Here is a 13600-nt window from a genome sequence, read left to right on the forward strand (position 1 = left end):
TCTTTATGCTTCAGTAAATTACTCCTCTGTGCGTAATTGTGAGGTTTTTTATCTCACTATGTAAATCCTGTTATGCACTGTTAAGTCGATAAAATGTGTTATTTTTTTTACAATCATTGAGAGATTGTCCTGGCATGGCTTGGTGAGGATTCCCAATTGTTGGAATAAATCTCTGCAAGAGTGTCTGGTATGAGCTCTGTTCATGACCCTGACGATCTTCTCTTGAATAGAAAAAACTCTCTTTGGTTGTCTTACTGCCCTAGAATATAATTCCGTATTTTGTAACTAAAAGGAAATAGCAGCAGTAAGCCACTTTAGTTGCCTCTTTACAAATGGATGCAGTCACATGAATGGCAAATGCTACAGAGTGGAGTCTGCTACATAGTTCTAATATTTGTACTGTTCATATACTATTTACTCCTGCACAAGGTAAACAAAGCAATAAGAATGCTTTGTAAAGCATGAAGCCATATGTAATGCAGTGTCCTCTTCAAAAATCTTGGAATTCCTGTAGTTATTTTCATATATATTTACTCCTTACTGGTATTTGTTGCTGATGATAAAAAACAGTTTCAGATAAAGTCTCATTTACATAAACTCATTCACACATCATATAGGACAGCCTTCAGGTAAGTGGAATGACTCAAATTATACCTATATTGGTAGAAGTAGTCACTGCAGGTTAATTCTTTAAACTAACAGTTCCTCATCTCTCTGAAGATTTGTGCTTTAATGTGACCTTTGGAACAGTGATGGTACATATGTTTTCTTTGCAGGTATCAATGTACCAAGGAAGTCAGTAACAGGCAAAGAGCTCCCAAATGCCAGAATTCTCAGACAGAACTTACTACCCACTGGTGATTTTAATGATGATTCCAATACTCTTCTGTTGACACAGTTTGGGCAGCTAATAGCACATGATACCGCACTTAGTAATGACTGGCTTGGATTTAGTGAGTAGCACTCTCTTCCTTTTTCTACAAATTTCAATGTTGTATCTGTTTTGAGAACAAAATGTATGATGACCCAGTTTAATTCTAACAAAGGGTAAGATAGCGGTTTCCACAGTCAGTATGGGAGTGTTGTGGATGAATTTTGACATTAACTACAAATTATTTGGTTGCCGTAGCATGACTGCTTTCAGGCAGTAGTAAACAGAAAGAAAAGTTCAACTATTTAGCAATGTGACTTGTACACTATGTGATCAAAAGTATTCAGACACCTGGCTGAAAATGACTTACAAATTATGGCACCCTCCATTGGTAATACTGGAATTCAATATGGTGTTGGCCAACCCTTAGCCTTGATGACAGCTTCCACTCTTACAGGCATACATTCAGTCAGGTGCTGGAAGGTTTCTTGGGGAATGGCAGCCCATTCTTCATGGAGTGTTGCACTGAGGAGAGGTATCGATGTTGGTCGGTGGGGCCTGGCATGAAGTCGGTGTTCCAAAACATCTCAAAGGTGTTCCATAGGATTCAGGCCAGGACTCTGTGCAGGCCAGTCCATTACAGGGATGTTATTGTCTTGTAACCACTCCGCCACAGGCCTTGCATTATGAACAGGTGCTTGTTTGTGTTGAAAGATGCAATCGCCATCACCGAATTGCTCTTCAACAGTGGGAAGCAAGAAAGTGCTTAAAACATCAATGTAGGCCTGTCCTGTGATAGTGCCATGCAAAACAACAAGACGTGCAAGCCCCCTCCATGACAAACATGACAACACCATAACACCACTGCCTCTGAATTTTACTGTTGGCATACACATGCTGGCAGACGACTTTCACCAGGCATTCACCATACCCATACCCTTCCATCAGATTCCTACATTGTGTATTGTGATTTGTCATTCCAAACAACGTTTTTCCACTGTTCAATTGTCCAATGCTTATGCTGTTTCTGCCAAGCAAGGCATTGTTTGACATTTACTGGCCTGATGTGTGGCTTATGAGCAGCCACTTGACAATGAAATCCAAGTTTTCTCACCTCCCACCTAACTATCATAGTACCTGCAGTGGATCCTGATACAGTTTGGAATTCTTGTGTGATGGTCTGGATAGATGTCTGCCTATTACACATTATGACCCTCTTCAATTGTCGGTGCTCTCTGTCAGTCAACAGAGGAGGTCGGCCTGTACACTTTTGTGCTGTATGTGTCCCTTCACATTTCCACTTCACTACCACATTGGAAATACTGGACCTAGGGATGTTTAGGAGTGTGGAAATCTCATGTACAGATGTATGATGCAAGTGACACCCAATCACCTCACCATGTTTGAAGTCTCTGAGTTCCACAGAATGCCCCATTATGCTCTCTCACAATGTCTACTGACTGTGAATGTCACCGATATGGAGTACCTGCTGGGAGGTGGCAGCACTATGCACCTGATATAAAAAAAAAGTATGTTTTTGGGGTGTCCATATACTTTTGATCACATAGCGTATATTTACTATTTACCGTCACTCTTTAACAGAAGTGATATTCTCCATTTCTTTGTACTCTTATACATAGCAGATGATCAGATATTTAACTGCAAGTCAATTGTGCCTGTGGCCATTATTACTGTAGTACTTCATACATAGTGTCATTAACCCAACTTGGTTCCAGTTTTACACACCCAAATAGCATTCAAGTCTAGTTTATACAATGATTTTGTAAAAATCCTCTTTCTAGAAGAAAAAAAAATCAGTTCATAATATCTTATGGGAATACCAGTCTTCCCAATGACTGAAAATGCAAAATTATTCCGTTTTGTGGATATATCCATTGTAAGTACTTAATTGTCTAGTCACAAACTACCATATTTTAAAAATTTTTGTGGCACAAAGATTTGTATTTCTATAAATTCTGAGAATGTCGATGTACCTGTCTCTATATCAGTTTCATATTTTGCCATTCTGTGACAGGTTATTCAAAAAATATATTTTACTATGAACAATCCTGCTAGAAAAACATCTGGAACTGAGCATTATTCAAGGGGTTGAAAATATGCTTCAGTTGTAAATTTCTTTTATTATCACATGACCAGTTTTGGGCTCTTATAAGCCCATCCTCATGTGTTGTAACTCGGTTCTCGGGGGCCACAGCACCAACTTACAGCACCTGAGGGTGGGCTTATAAGAGCCCAAAACAGATCGTGTGATAATAAAATAAGTATACAACTGAAGTGGTATTTTCAACCACTGGTAAATATATTTTAGATAACACTCTACTGTAGACAGCTACCATGTCAGCTACAAAAATCTAACACCCAAACCTCCAGATGCCACACAGTCACATCAATACTAAATATTGTATATCAATAGAATAAGAACCAAAACTCCAATTCAGTTTGGGCTATGTGCTGTCATCCAGCAGCGCAATCATGTATGCTAAGTAATAAGTAAGACCTGACCAACAGAGCACAGTGAAAATGTAATTGTGAGTGTTTGACATACAGGGCTTCCGTAGGGAAATCAGTAGAGCATTAGTTTGTCATACCAAATGTCACTGATCATGCCAGTTTTGTACTGTAGTATGTGTGAACCTGTTGTATGGGACAACATGTTCCTGACATATAAAAGGACTTCTCGGAGCTTACAAAACTGTCCTGTTGGAAGTCCGCTTTTGCTTCATTTATTTGAAAGTAGCAAACCAATGAAGTACGTTTGTAGTTCCACAGAATAAACATAAATTATTTGAATAGAAGAATAAAGAATTAATTGCATCACACATGTGAAACTATTGATAGTAATAATAACAACAATAATAACAATAGGAATAGTAACTGATTGCTAGAGGGCAGCACCACCACCATTGCTGTAGCATGACGTTCATGCACATATGAACAAGTTGGTCTGAAATAGCTGTCCAGTTTGCAAGCTACTGCTATTGTTACATCTGACATTGCTCTTTTGTGACATGTACCCTTTGACCATTGTTGCTGTCACTGTCAAATTGTTTCGTAGTTATGGTTGTGTACCAACAACAATGGAAATAACTCAAGATGAGAGAAAATGTGCAGCTTTCCTATGGGACATAATTGATCAGTGGAAGGCATCAAATGACAGTAAAGAGAAAACATTAGATATTGATGAACACACACCAGCTGGAGTGGAAACATTCATTTTTGACCAAGTTCATGGACAAGAGTCAATGACTTAGATATCTTTACCAGAAGAGTCCTCAAGTGATGGAAATGACTAAATATCATGAAAGGAGAAAAGGGAAGTGCTTTACCCAAAAAAACGAGAAAGTCAGAATGCTCAAATATTGATTTAGTATCAAATAACAGCCAAAGTCAACCAAGACATTTGCACTTTGCATGATATCTACAATGAAAAAAGATTTTTCACTGCACAATGTACACTACCGGCCATTAAAATTACTACACCAAGAAGATGACATGCTACAGACATGAAATTTAACTGACAGGAAGAAGATACTGTGATATGCAAACGATGAGCTTTTCAGAGCATTCACACGAGGTTGTCGCCGGTGGTGACACCTACAACGTGCTGACATGAGGAAAGTTTCCAACCAATTTCTCATACACAAACAGCAGTTGACCAGTGTTGCCTGGTGAAACGTCCTTGTGATGCCTCGTGTATGGAGGAGAAATGCGTACCATCACGTTTCTGACTTTGATAAAGGTTGGATTGTAGCCTATCATGATTGCGGTTTATCGTATTGCGACATTGCTGCTCATGTTGGTTGAGTTCCAATGACTGTTAGCAGAATATGGAATCAGTGGGTTCAGGAGGGTAATATGGAACACCGTGCTGGATCCAAAATGCCTCGTATCACTAGCAGTCAAGATGACAGGCATCTTACCTGCATGGCTGTAATGGATTGTGTAGCCATGTCTAGGTCCCTGAGTCAACAGATGGGAACGTTTGCAAGACAACAACCATCTGCACAAACAGTTCAACAACATTTGCAGCAGCATGGACTATCAGCTCAGAGACCATGGCTGCGGTTACCCTTGATGCTGCATCACCGACAGGAGTGCCTGCAAGGTGTACGCAACGACGAACCTGGGTGCAGGAATGGCAAAATGATATTTATTTGAATGAATCGAGGTTCTATTACAGCATCTTGATGGTTGCATCCATGTTTGGTGACATCACGGTGAATGCACATTGGAAGCGTGTATTCGTCATCACCATACTGGCGTATCATCCGGTGTGGTGGTATGGGGTGCCATTGGTTACACGTCTCGGTAACTGCTTGTTTACATTGACGGCACTTTGAACAGTGGACTTTACATTTCAGATGTGTTATGACCTGTGGCTCTACTCTTCATTCGATCCCTGCGAAACCCTACATTTCAGCAGGATAATGCACGACCACATGTTGCAGGTCCAGTATGGGCCTTTGTGAATACAGAAAATGTTCGACTGCTGCCCTGGCCAGCACATTCTCCACATCTCTCACCAATTGAAAACGTCTGGTCAATGGTGGCCAAGCAACTGGCTTGTCACAATATGCTAGTCACTACTCCTGATGAACTGTGGTATCGTGTTGAAGCTGCATGGGCAGCTGTACCTGTACACGCCATCCGAGCTCTGTTTGACTCAATGTCCAAGCATATCAAGACAGTTATTACGGCCAGAGGTGGTTGTTCTGGGTACTGATTTCTCAGGATCTATGCACCCAAATTGTGTGAAAATGTAATCACATGTCAGTTGTAGTATAATATATTTGTCCAATGAATACCCATTTATAATCAGCATTTCTTCTTGGTGTAGCAATTTTAATGACCAGTAGTGTATGTTGTACCAGTGGAAATGGTGGTGGAGAGCTAATGTTTGTAAAAGAGAGATAGCCACATATTACAGTGCATGTGATGGAGACTTTCTGTTTATTCTGCAGTCCTACAGATGTACTCTCTAGGTTTACTATTTTCAAATAAATGAAGTGAATGCAGGCAGCCAAAAGAGCATTGCTACAAACTATAAACATTTCTTTTACATTTCAGGAACATGTTGTCCCATATAATAGTTCCTCGTGTAGTACAATCCAAAAACTGGCATGAGCAGGACTCAAACCTATGATGTTTGGTACAACAAACTAATGTTCTTCTAACTTCCATATGGGAACTCTAAATATTAGATGCTTACAGTTATGTGTGCTCTGTACGTTAGGTCTTATGTATTGCATACCATTTATGCATGTCCTCCTGGATGACAGCATGTAGCACAAACTATATTAGAGTTTTGGTTGATAACCTCTCGATATACGATGTTCGGTACTGATCTGACTGTCTGACATCTGGAGTTTGGGTGCACGATTAGGGCTAATATTATCTTTTGCGATATGACTATATAAAGTGAACAGCACTGGTCTGGACCTTCTTGTGCACTGACATCATCAACCTCTGAGAACAAGAGTTATCACAGTCACCTTATAGCACACCTCTCTTCTTAGTTGCTTACAACTGTATTCCTTCATACAGATATTGAGATCATGATGATGATGATAATAATAATAATACTAATAATAATAATAATAATAATGTTCTGCCAGTCATAAAAGGCGACAAAAAGAACAAACCACTAATAGGGCTAACCCCCCTTTTAGTGTGATTATTTGGTTCAGGACAGAACTAATGAAGCCTCGAACAAGTGCTGTCATGGTCGGGGACAACGCTTGAACCCTATGCCCGTCCACAATGGTAACGACACTGCTAGCCACACGGAAAATGATTTAAATCCAAATAGAGGTGTTTTGCAGGATATGCTTCCTGCAACCACTCTAGAAGGAAAACGAAGACAGAGGATGAGATGGTCAGATGAAGTTAACAGACACCTCATGTTCTGTTATTACAAAGCAACAAAAAAAGGAACCAACACAACTGGATACAGATCACAAGCATACACAACATTTATTACCAGATACCCAGAATTAAAATTTTTAACACAACAACAACTAGCTGATCAGATCCGTGTAATAATCAAAAATAACAGGCTACCCCAGTCAGAATTAGAAAACATCAAACAACAAGTACAATGAATACCGGAACAAAATAATGTGCAATCAGAAGAAGAAGAAGAAAATACAATAATGGACTCAAACATCCCAGAGGAAACAAACAGAGAACAACACATATCAATTAAACAATCAGAGGAAAACGAAATCTTAAGACAGCCACCAGAACAAGCACAAATAGAACATGAAGTGACACACATGTTAGATATAGAAGAAAAATTTCGGCTGACATATATAGAATACAAAGACACAAATACAGACATTAGACCATTCTTGCATAGACCCCCAAATGACCCACAAGTCAAAACAACAATAACAACTATCAACACAATCATACACAACAAAATAAATGAAAATACAACTGTGGAAGAGTTACAACTCCTGGTTTATATAGGAGCACTCACTACACTAAATATACACACTAGGCAGAGGTCAGAACCAACCAACACACAGAAGAAACCTACAAAACCAGCATGGCAACACAGGCTACAGATCAGAATAGAAAAACTGAGAAAAGACATCACACAGCTAACACAATTTATAAGAAATGAAATATCAGACAAAAAACGAAAAAGGTTAGGTAAAATCTCACAACAAGAAGTGATAGAGCAATTAGATGAAAAGAAGCAGAAATTACAAGCATTGGCCAAATGACTTAGAAGATACAAAAAAAGTGAAAATAGAAGGAAACAAAACCAAACATTCAACACAAACCAAAAGAAATTTTATCAGACAATAGATAACACACACATTAAAATAGACAATCCACCAAACATAACAGACATGGAACACTTCTGGAGGAACATATGGTCAAACCCGGTACAACATAACAGACATGCACGGTGGATACAAGCAGAAACAGACACATACAAGATGATACCACAAATGCCTGAAGTGATAATTTTGCAACATGAAGTCACCCGAGCAATTAATTCTACACACCCCTGGAAAACATAAAATAGCAAATTTCTGGCTAAAGAAGTTCACCTCAACACATTCACATCTAACTAAATTATTTAACATGAATTAATAGAGGGAAACATTCCACATGGGAAAAATATATCTAAAAACAAAGATGATGTGACTTGCCAAACGAAAGCACTGGCACGTCGATAGACACACAAACAAACACAAACATACACACAAAATTCAAGCTTTCACAACAAACTGTTGCCTCATCAGGAAAGAGGGAAGGAGAGGGAAGGACGAAAAGATGTGGGTTTTAAGGGAGAGGGTAAGGAGTCATTCCAATCCCGGGAGCGGAAAGACTTACCTTAGGGGGAAAAAAGGACGGGTATACACTCGCACACACACACATATACAGACACAAGCAGACATATTTAAAGACAAAGAGTTTGGGTTTGACCATATGTCTGCTTGTGTCTGTATATGTGTGGATGGATATGTGTATGTGTGCGAGTGTATACCCGTCCTTTTTTCCCCCTAAGGTAAGTCTTTCCGCTCCCGGGATTGGAATGACTCCTTACCCTCTCCCTTAAAACCCACATCCTTTCGTCCTTCCCTCTCCTTCCCTCTTTCCTGATGAAACAACAGTTTGTTGCGAAAGCTTGAATTTTGTGTGTATGTTTGTGTTTGTTTGTGTGTCTATCGATGTGCCAGCGCTTTCGTTTGGTAAGTCACATCATCTTTGTTTTTAGATATAAATTATTTAACAGTTACATAGCAGACCCATACACAGTCCCTGATACACTTACCCAAGGAATAACTTATCTGAAACCTAAAGATCAAGCAAACACAGCAAACCCAGCAAAATATTGCCCCATAACATGCCTACCAACAATATACAAAATATTAACTGCAGTCATTACACAGAAATTAATGACACATACAACACAGAAAAAAATTATAAATGAGGAACAAAAAGACTGATGCAAAGGAGCATGAGGATGTAAAGAGCAACTGATAATAGATGCAGAGGTGACATATCAAGCTAAAACCAAACAAAGGTCGCTACACTACGCATACATTGATTACCAAAAAGCTTTTGATAGTGTACCCCACTCATGGTTACTACAGATATTGGAAATATACAAAGTAGATCCTAAATTGATACAGTTCCTAAACATAGTAATGAAAAATTGGAAAACCACACTTAATATCCAAGCAAATTCAAATAATATCACATCACAGCCAATACAGATTAAGTGTGGAATATACCAAGGAGACTCATTAAGTCCTTTCTGGTTCTGCCTTGCTCTGAACCCACTATCCAACATGCTAAATAATACAAATTACAGATATAATATTACTGGACCATACCAACACAAAATCACACATTTGCTATACATGGATGATCTAAAACTACTGGCAGCAACAAATCAACAACTCAAACAATTACTAAAGATAACAGAAGTATTCAGCAATGATATAAATATGGCTTTTGGAACAGACAAATGTAAGAAAAATAGCATAGTCAAGGGAAAACACACTAAACAAGAAGGTTACTTATTGGATAACCACAGCGACTGCATAGAAGTGATGGAAAAACCAGATGCCTATAAATATGTAGGATACAGGCAAAAAATAGGAATAGATAATACAAATATTAAAGAAGAACTAAAAGAAAAATATAGACAAAGATTAACAAAAATACTGAAAACAGAATTGACAGCAAGAAACAAGACAAAAGCTATAAATACTTATGCTATACCAATATTGACCTATTCATTTGGAGTAGTGAAATGGAGTAACACAGAACTAGAAGCACTCAATACACTTACACAATCACAATGCCACAAATATAGAATACATCACATACATTCAGCAACAGAACAATTCACATTAAGCAGAAAGGAAGGAGGAAGGAGATTTATTGACATAAAAAACCTACATTATGGACAGGTAGACAATTTAAGATAATTCTTTATAGAATGAGCAGAAACTAGCAAAATACACAAAGCAATCACTCATATATATACATCGGCTACACCATTGTGAGTTCATAACCACTTCTACAATCCTTTAGATCACATAACATCAACAGATACAACAAAAGTAAATTGGAAAAAGAAAACACTACATGGCAGGCACCCGTATCATCTAACACAGCCACACATCGATCAAGACGCATCCAACACATGGATAAGAAAAGGCAATACACACAGTGAGATGGAAGGATTCATGATTGCAATACAGGATCAAACAATAAACACCAGATATTACAGCAAGCGTATTATTAAAGATCCCAATACCACAACAGATAAATGCAGACTTTGCAACAACAAATAGAAACAGTAGATCACATCACAAGTGGATGTACAATACTAGCAAATACAGAATACACCAGAAGACATGACAATGTAGCAAAAATAATACATCAACAACTTGCCATACAACATAAACTAATAAAACATGTTCCCACGTACAAGTATGCACCACAAAATGTACTGGAGAATGATGAATACAAATTATACTGGAACGGAACCATTATAACAGATAAAACAACACCACATAACAAACCTGACATCATACTCACCAATAAAAAGAAGAAATTAACACAACTAATCGAAATATCCATGCCCAATACAACAAATATACAGAATAGAACAGGAGAAAAAAATTGAAAAATACATCCAACTGTCTGAGGAAGTCAATGACATGTGGCATCAGGATAAAGTTGACATTATACCAATTATACTATCAAAGACAGGAGTCATACCACACAATATCCACCAGTACATCAATGCAATACAGCTACACCCAAATGTATATATATAACTACAGAAATCTGTAATTATTGATACATGTTCAATTACCCAAAAGTTCCTAAATGCAATGTAACATATACCGTACAGTTAAAAGGAAGTCATGCTTGATCAAGGTCCGTGTCACTTTCCATTTTTAACCAGACATAATGTCTGAGAAAGGAAAGAGATAATAATAATAATTGGCATGGTTCAATGGCCTGGTGCAAGCCTTTCAACTGGACACCATGCCCATGTCCAACCAGAATTCATACTGGTGAAAAGGAACGTTCAGTTTAATGAGGACTCTAAACAGTATCTCATTCCTGGTGAATCTGCACATCATTGGGAGGTGAAAGCTAAGTTAAAGGGAAACTGAAATATTATGTGGTCTGACTGGGAGGAGTTATTGTGATATCTTGGTTTCCAGCCCTTTGTTACTGCTAGACCATCAGCCATGATGTATTGAGATTAATTTCATCAGATGATCCTAATCTGAGAATCCTCCAACCTCTGAAGGAAATTGTTCAAAATATGTGAAATAACATACCTAACACATACACCAGCCAGCCAGACTAATGTCCAAAAGTAAAAGAAAGAGGTTCCTAGTGTCTGTACTTGTAACTTTGTTCCTCATTCACTGTGAGACCTGAAAGTGGAGTGAGCAACAAAGATACTGGCACAAAAATTCTTTTCTGATTGGTGGCAAAAATGAAATTCAATCCACATGAAAAACTCTAATCATCAACCACAAAACTTGATGCAAAGGTTTTTGCCTCCCACTATGTAGATAATATTACAGTGGTGAGGCAGACCTAGATCCAGTTGTTTGGCTAACCAGACAGACTGAGCTTGGATTTCAGGTGGTTTTCCCCAGTTGCCTTGGTATGTGCTGGGTTTATTCCCAATCTTTGTATTAGAAACATAATACACAAGAATTTGAATATTTGTACCTTCAGAAAAAAGTAATACAATTCACAGAATGAGGGTGCATACCCTTGTGGTTACTAGCCACAGAATTAAAATGAAACTTTTCAAATAATGTATGGATCATAGCCAATCATCAGCAGACAGTTCCCATCATTCTTCCCTGAGGAACACACATAGCTGTTCAGGCATCCTTGAATGGCTCACAGACAAGAATGATGTGTTGCCTTTTACCTGTTGGGAAGTCCTCAGTCCAGCTGCATACTCCTCATTCAACATATTTTTATATGAAGTCCTGGGGTGGTAATGAATCAAAATCTTTTGTAAAGTCAAGAGTCAATGTCCCATGTGGGAGTATCAATTTTGCCACAGTCTCCAGAGACCCTCCACCACAAGAAAAGAACAAACTTTGAACTGTGCAGAGGGAGAGTAGTGTAATCTGAGCCTTTGTCTCAGGCAGTTGCATGTATTTATGTTGGCTAATAAAGTTCATTAAGATGTATTCATAGCATTTGTTATTTGTGGTAGTTGGCCCATATTACGACCCATATTATGATATACTCACACCTGTTATTGGTTATTCCCCTCAGATTGCAATGTTATGACCTAATAACATTAAATTGTTCACTGTTCAGTTACTGCTAGAATTTCATTGTTTCAATAAATTTCACAGTTCATGATAGTGGCTTTTGTAAAGGATAAAGTCAATACTGAAAGACCTTCACTTTTTTTTGTTTTTGTTCAATAATGAGTGCATCCATGAATGACTGTCTGAAACCTCACAGGCTTAAATATTTATAGGTCATACAGAAAATATATTTTTTGCAATGCAGTTGTTATGCATAACTCTGGAGGCATCATAAATGTATTACCAATCCTTAACGAATTAAACAAATTAAAAGTAACTACTGCAGAGGGGGTGGGGAGAGGGGCAGTACTGTTCATAATCCAAACTGCTACATATGAAACATGTAAAGATCACTACAGAATACTACTGACAACCTCGTATTAACAACTCCCACTCTACCTCTTTTCATGGTTGTGTATATAGTCTAACTTGGGGCATATTTACATCAACACTTCCAAAATTATTTAAATAGTTTCAGGGGCAGTGGCAAGGGGGAGGGCTATGGGGGGCCCCCCCCCTCCCAGCCTCCAATGGAGTATCATATTACCCTGGATAAAATGACTTCATAAATCTTTGAAAATATTTCTCCAACAGATTCAATCATTCTTTTTTATAATTATGTAGCAATATAGGTTGCAATGTATTTCAAACACATTTTAAGAAAAGAACAAGAGCTGCAAATAGCTTACTGTCTAAACCAATAAATATCATTTAACTTAAAATGGGCATCTTATTATTTATTATACACAGTTTTTACCCTAAACTCCAAAACAGCTACCATAAAGTACTTTAAGCAACAAGCAACACCAAATTTTACCAATTTGTTGGTGGAGGACCCCAACTCTCCTTTTGTTAAGCTATATTCCATTCTCCCAAATCCCTCCCCCCCCCCCCCCCCTTCCCTGTTGACCCCCCCTTGACCAACTTCTAGAATCACCCCTGAATAGTTTTATTTCATGGAGTAACTTTAGTTAATAGCATAATTAATGCACATGTTCTTGTAACTCTCCATAATTCATGTACCTTTTCAACTAATGATATTAATCAATCAGCTCCTACTTTCCTGAAGTGCACATAATTAGTATTCATTATTATTTTTTATGTAATGAATCACATCTTTAAATTAAAATGACTTCAAGGTTGTTATATTACCAGGAAACCTAGTACTATGAATTAGTATATAAGTCAATGTTTCAGCAAAAATTAATTAGTGAGGTCAAAAAATTTTTAGAACTCATGGAACTATGAAATTTTAAATTTCAAATGACCCTGTAAAAGAAAATTTCCTCAGAAAAACTGAGGAATATTAAAGATTAGGAAAACACAAACTGTGAAGTAGTTTCGATATTTGTTAGATCATTGTTTTCTGAAA

General features: G+C 37.8%; 1 protein-coding gene across 1 annotated transcript in view; it reads left to right on the forward strand.

Annotated features, from left to right (window-relative positions):
* Positions 1-13600, forward strand: part of LOC126425088 (peroxidase-like) — a 209809-nt gene that overhangs the window by 137620 nt on the left and 58589 nt on the right. Inside the window, exon 5 of the mRNA XM_050088005.1 lies at positions 777-953. Coding sequence (XP_049943962.1) covers positions 777-953 — 177 coding nt within the window. The remainder of the gene's footprint in view (positions 1-776; positions 954-13600) is intronic.

This window comes from Schistocerca serialis, chromosome 10, assembly GCF_023864345.2.
Source record: "Schistocerca serialis cubense isolate TAMUIC-IGC-003099 chromosome 10, iqSchSeri2.2, whole genome shotgun sequence".
NCBI classification, from domain to species: domain Eukaryota; kingdom Metazoa; phylum Arthropoda; class Insecta; order Orthoptera; family Acrididae; genus Schistocerca; species Schistocerca serialis.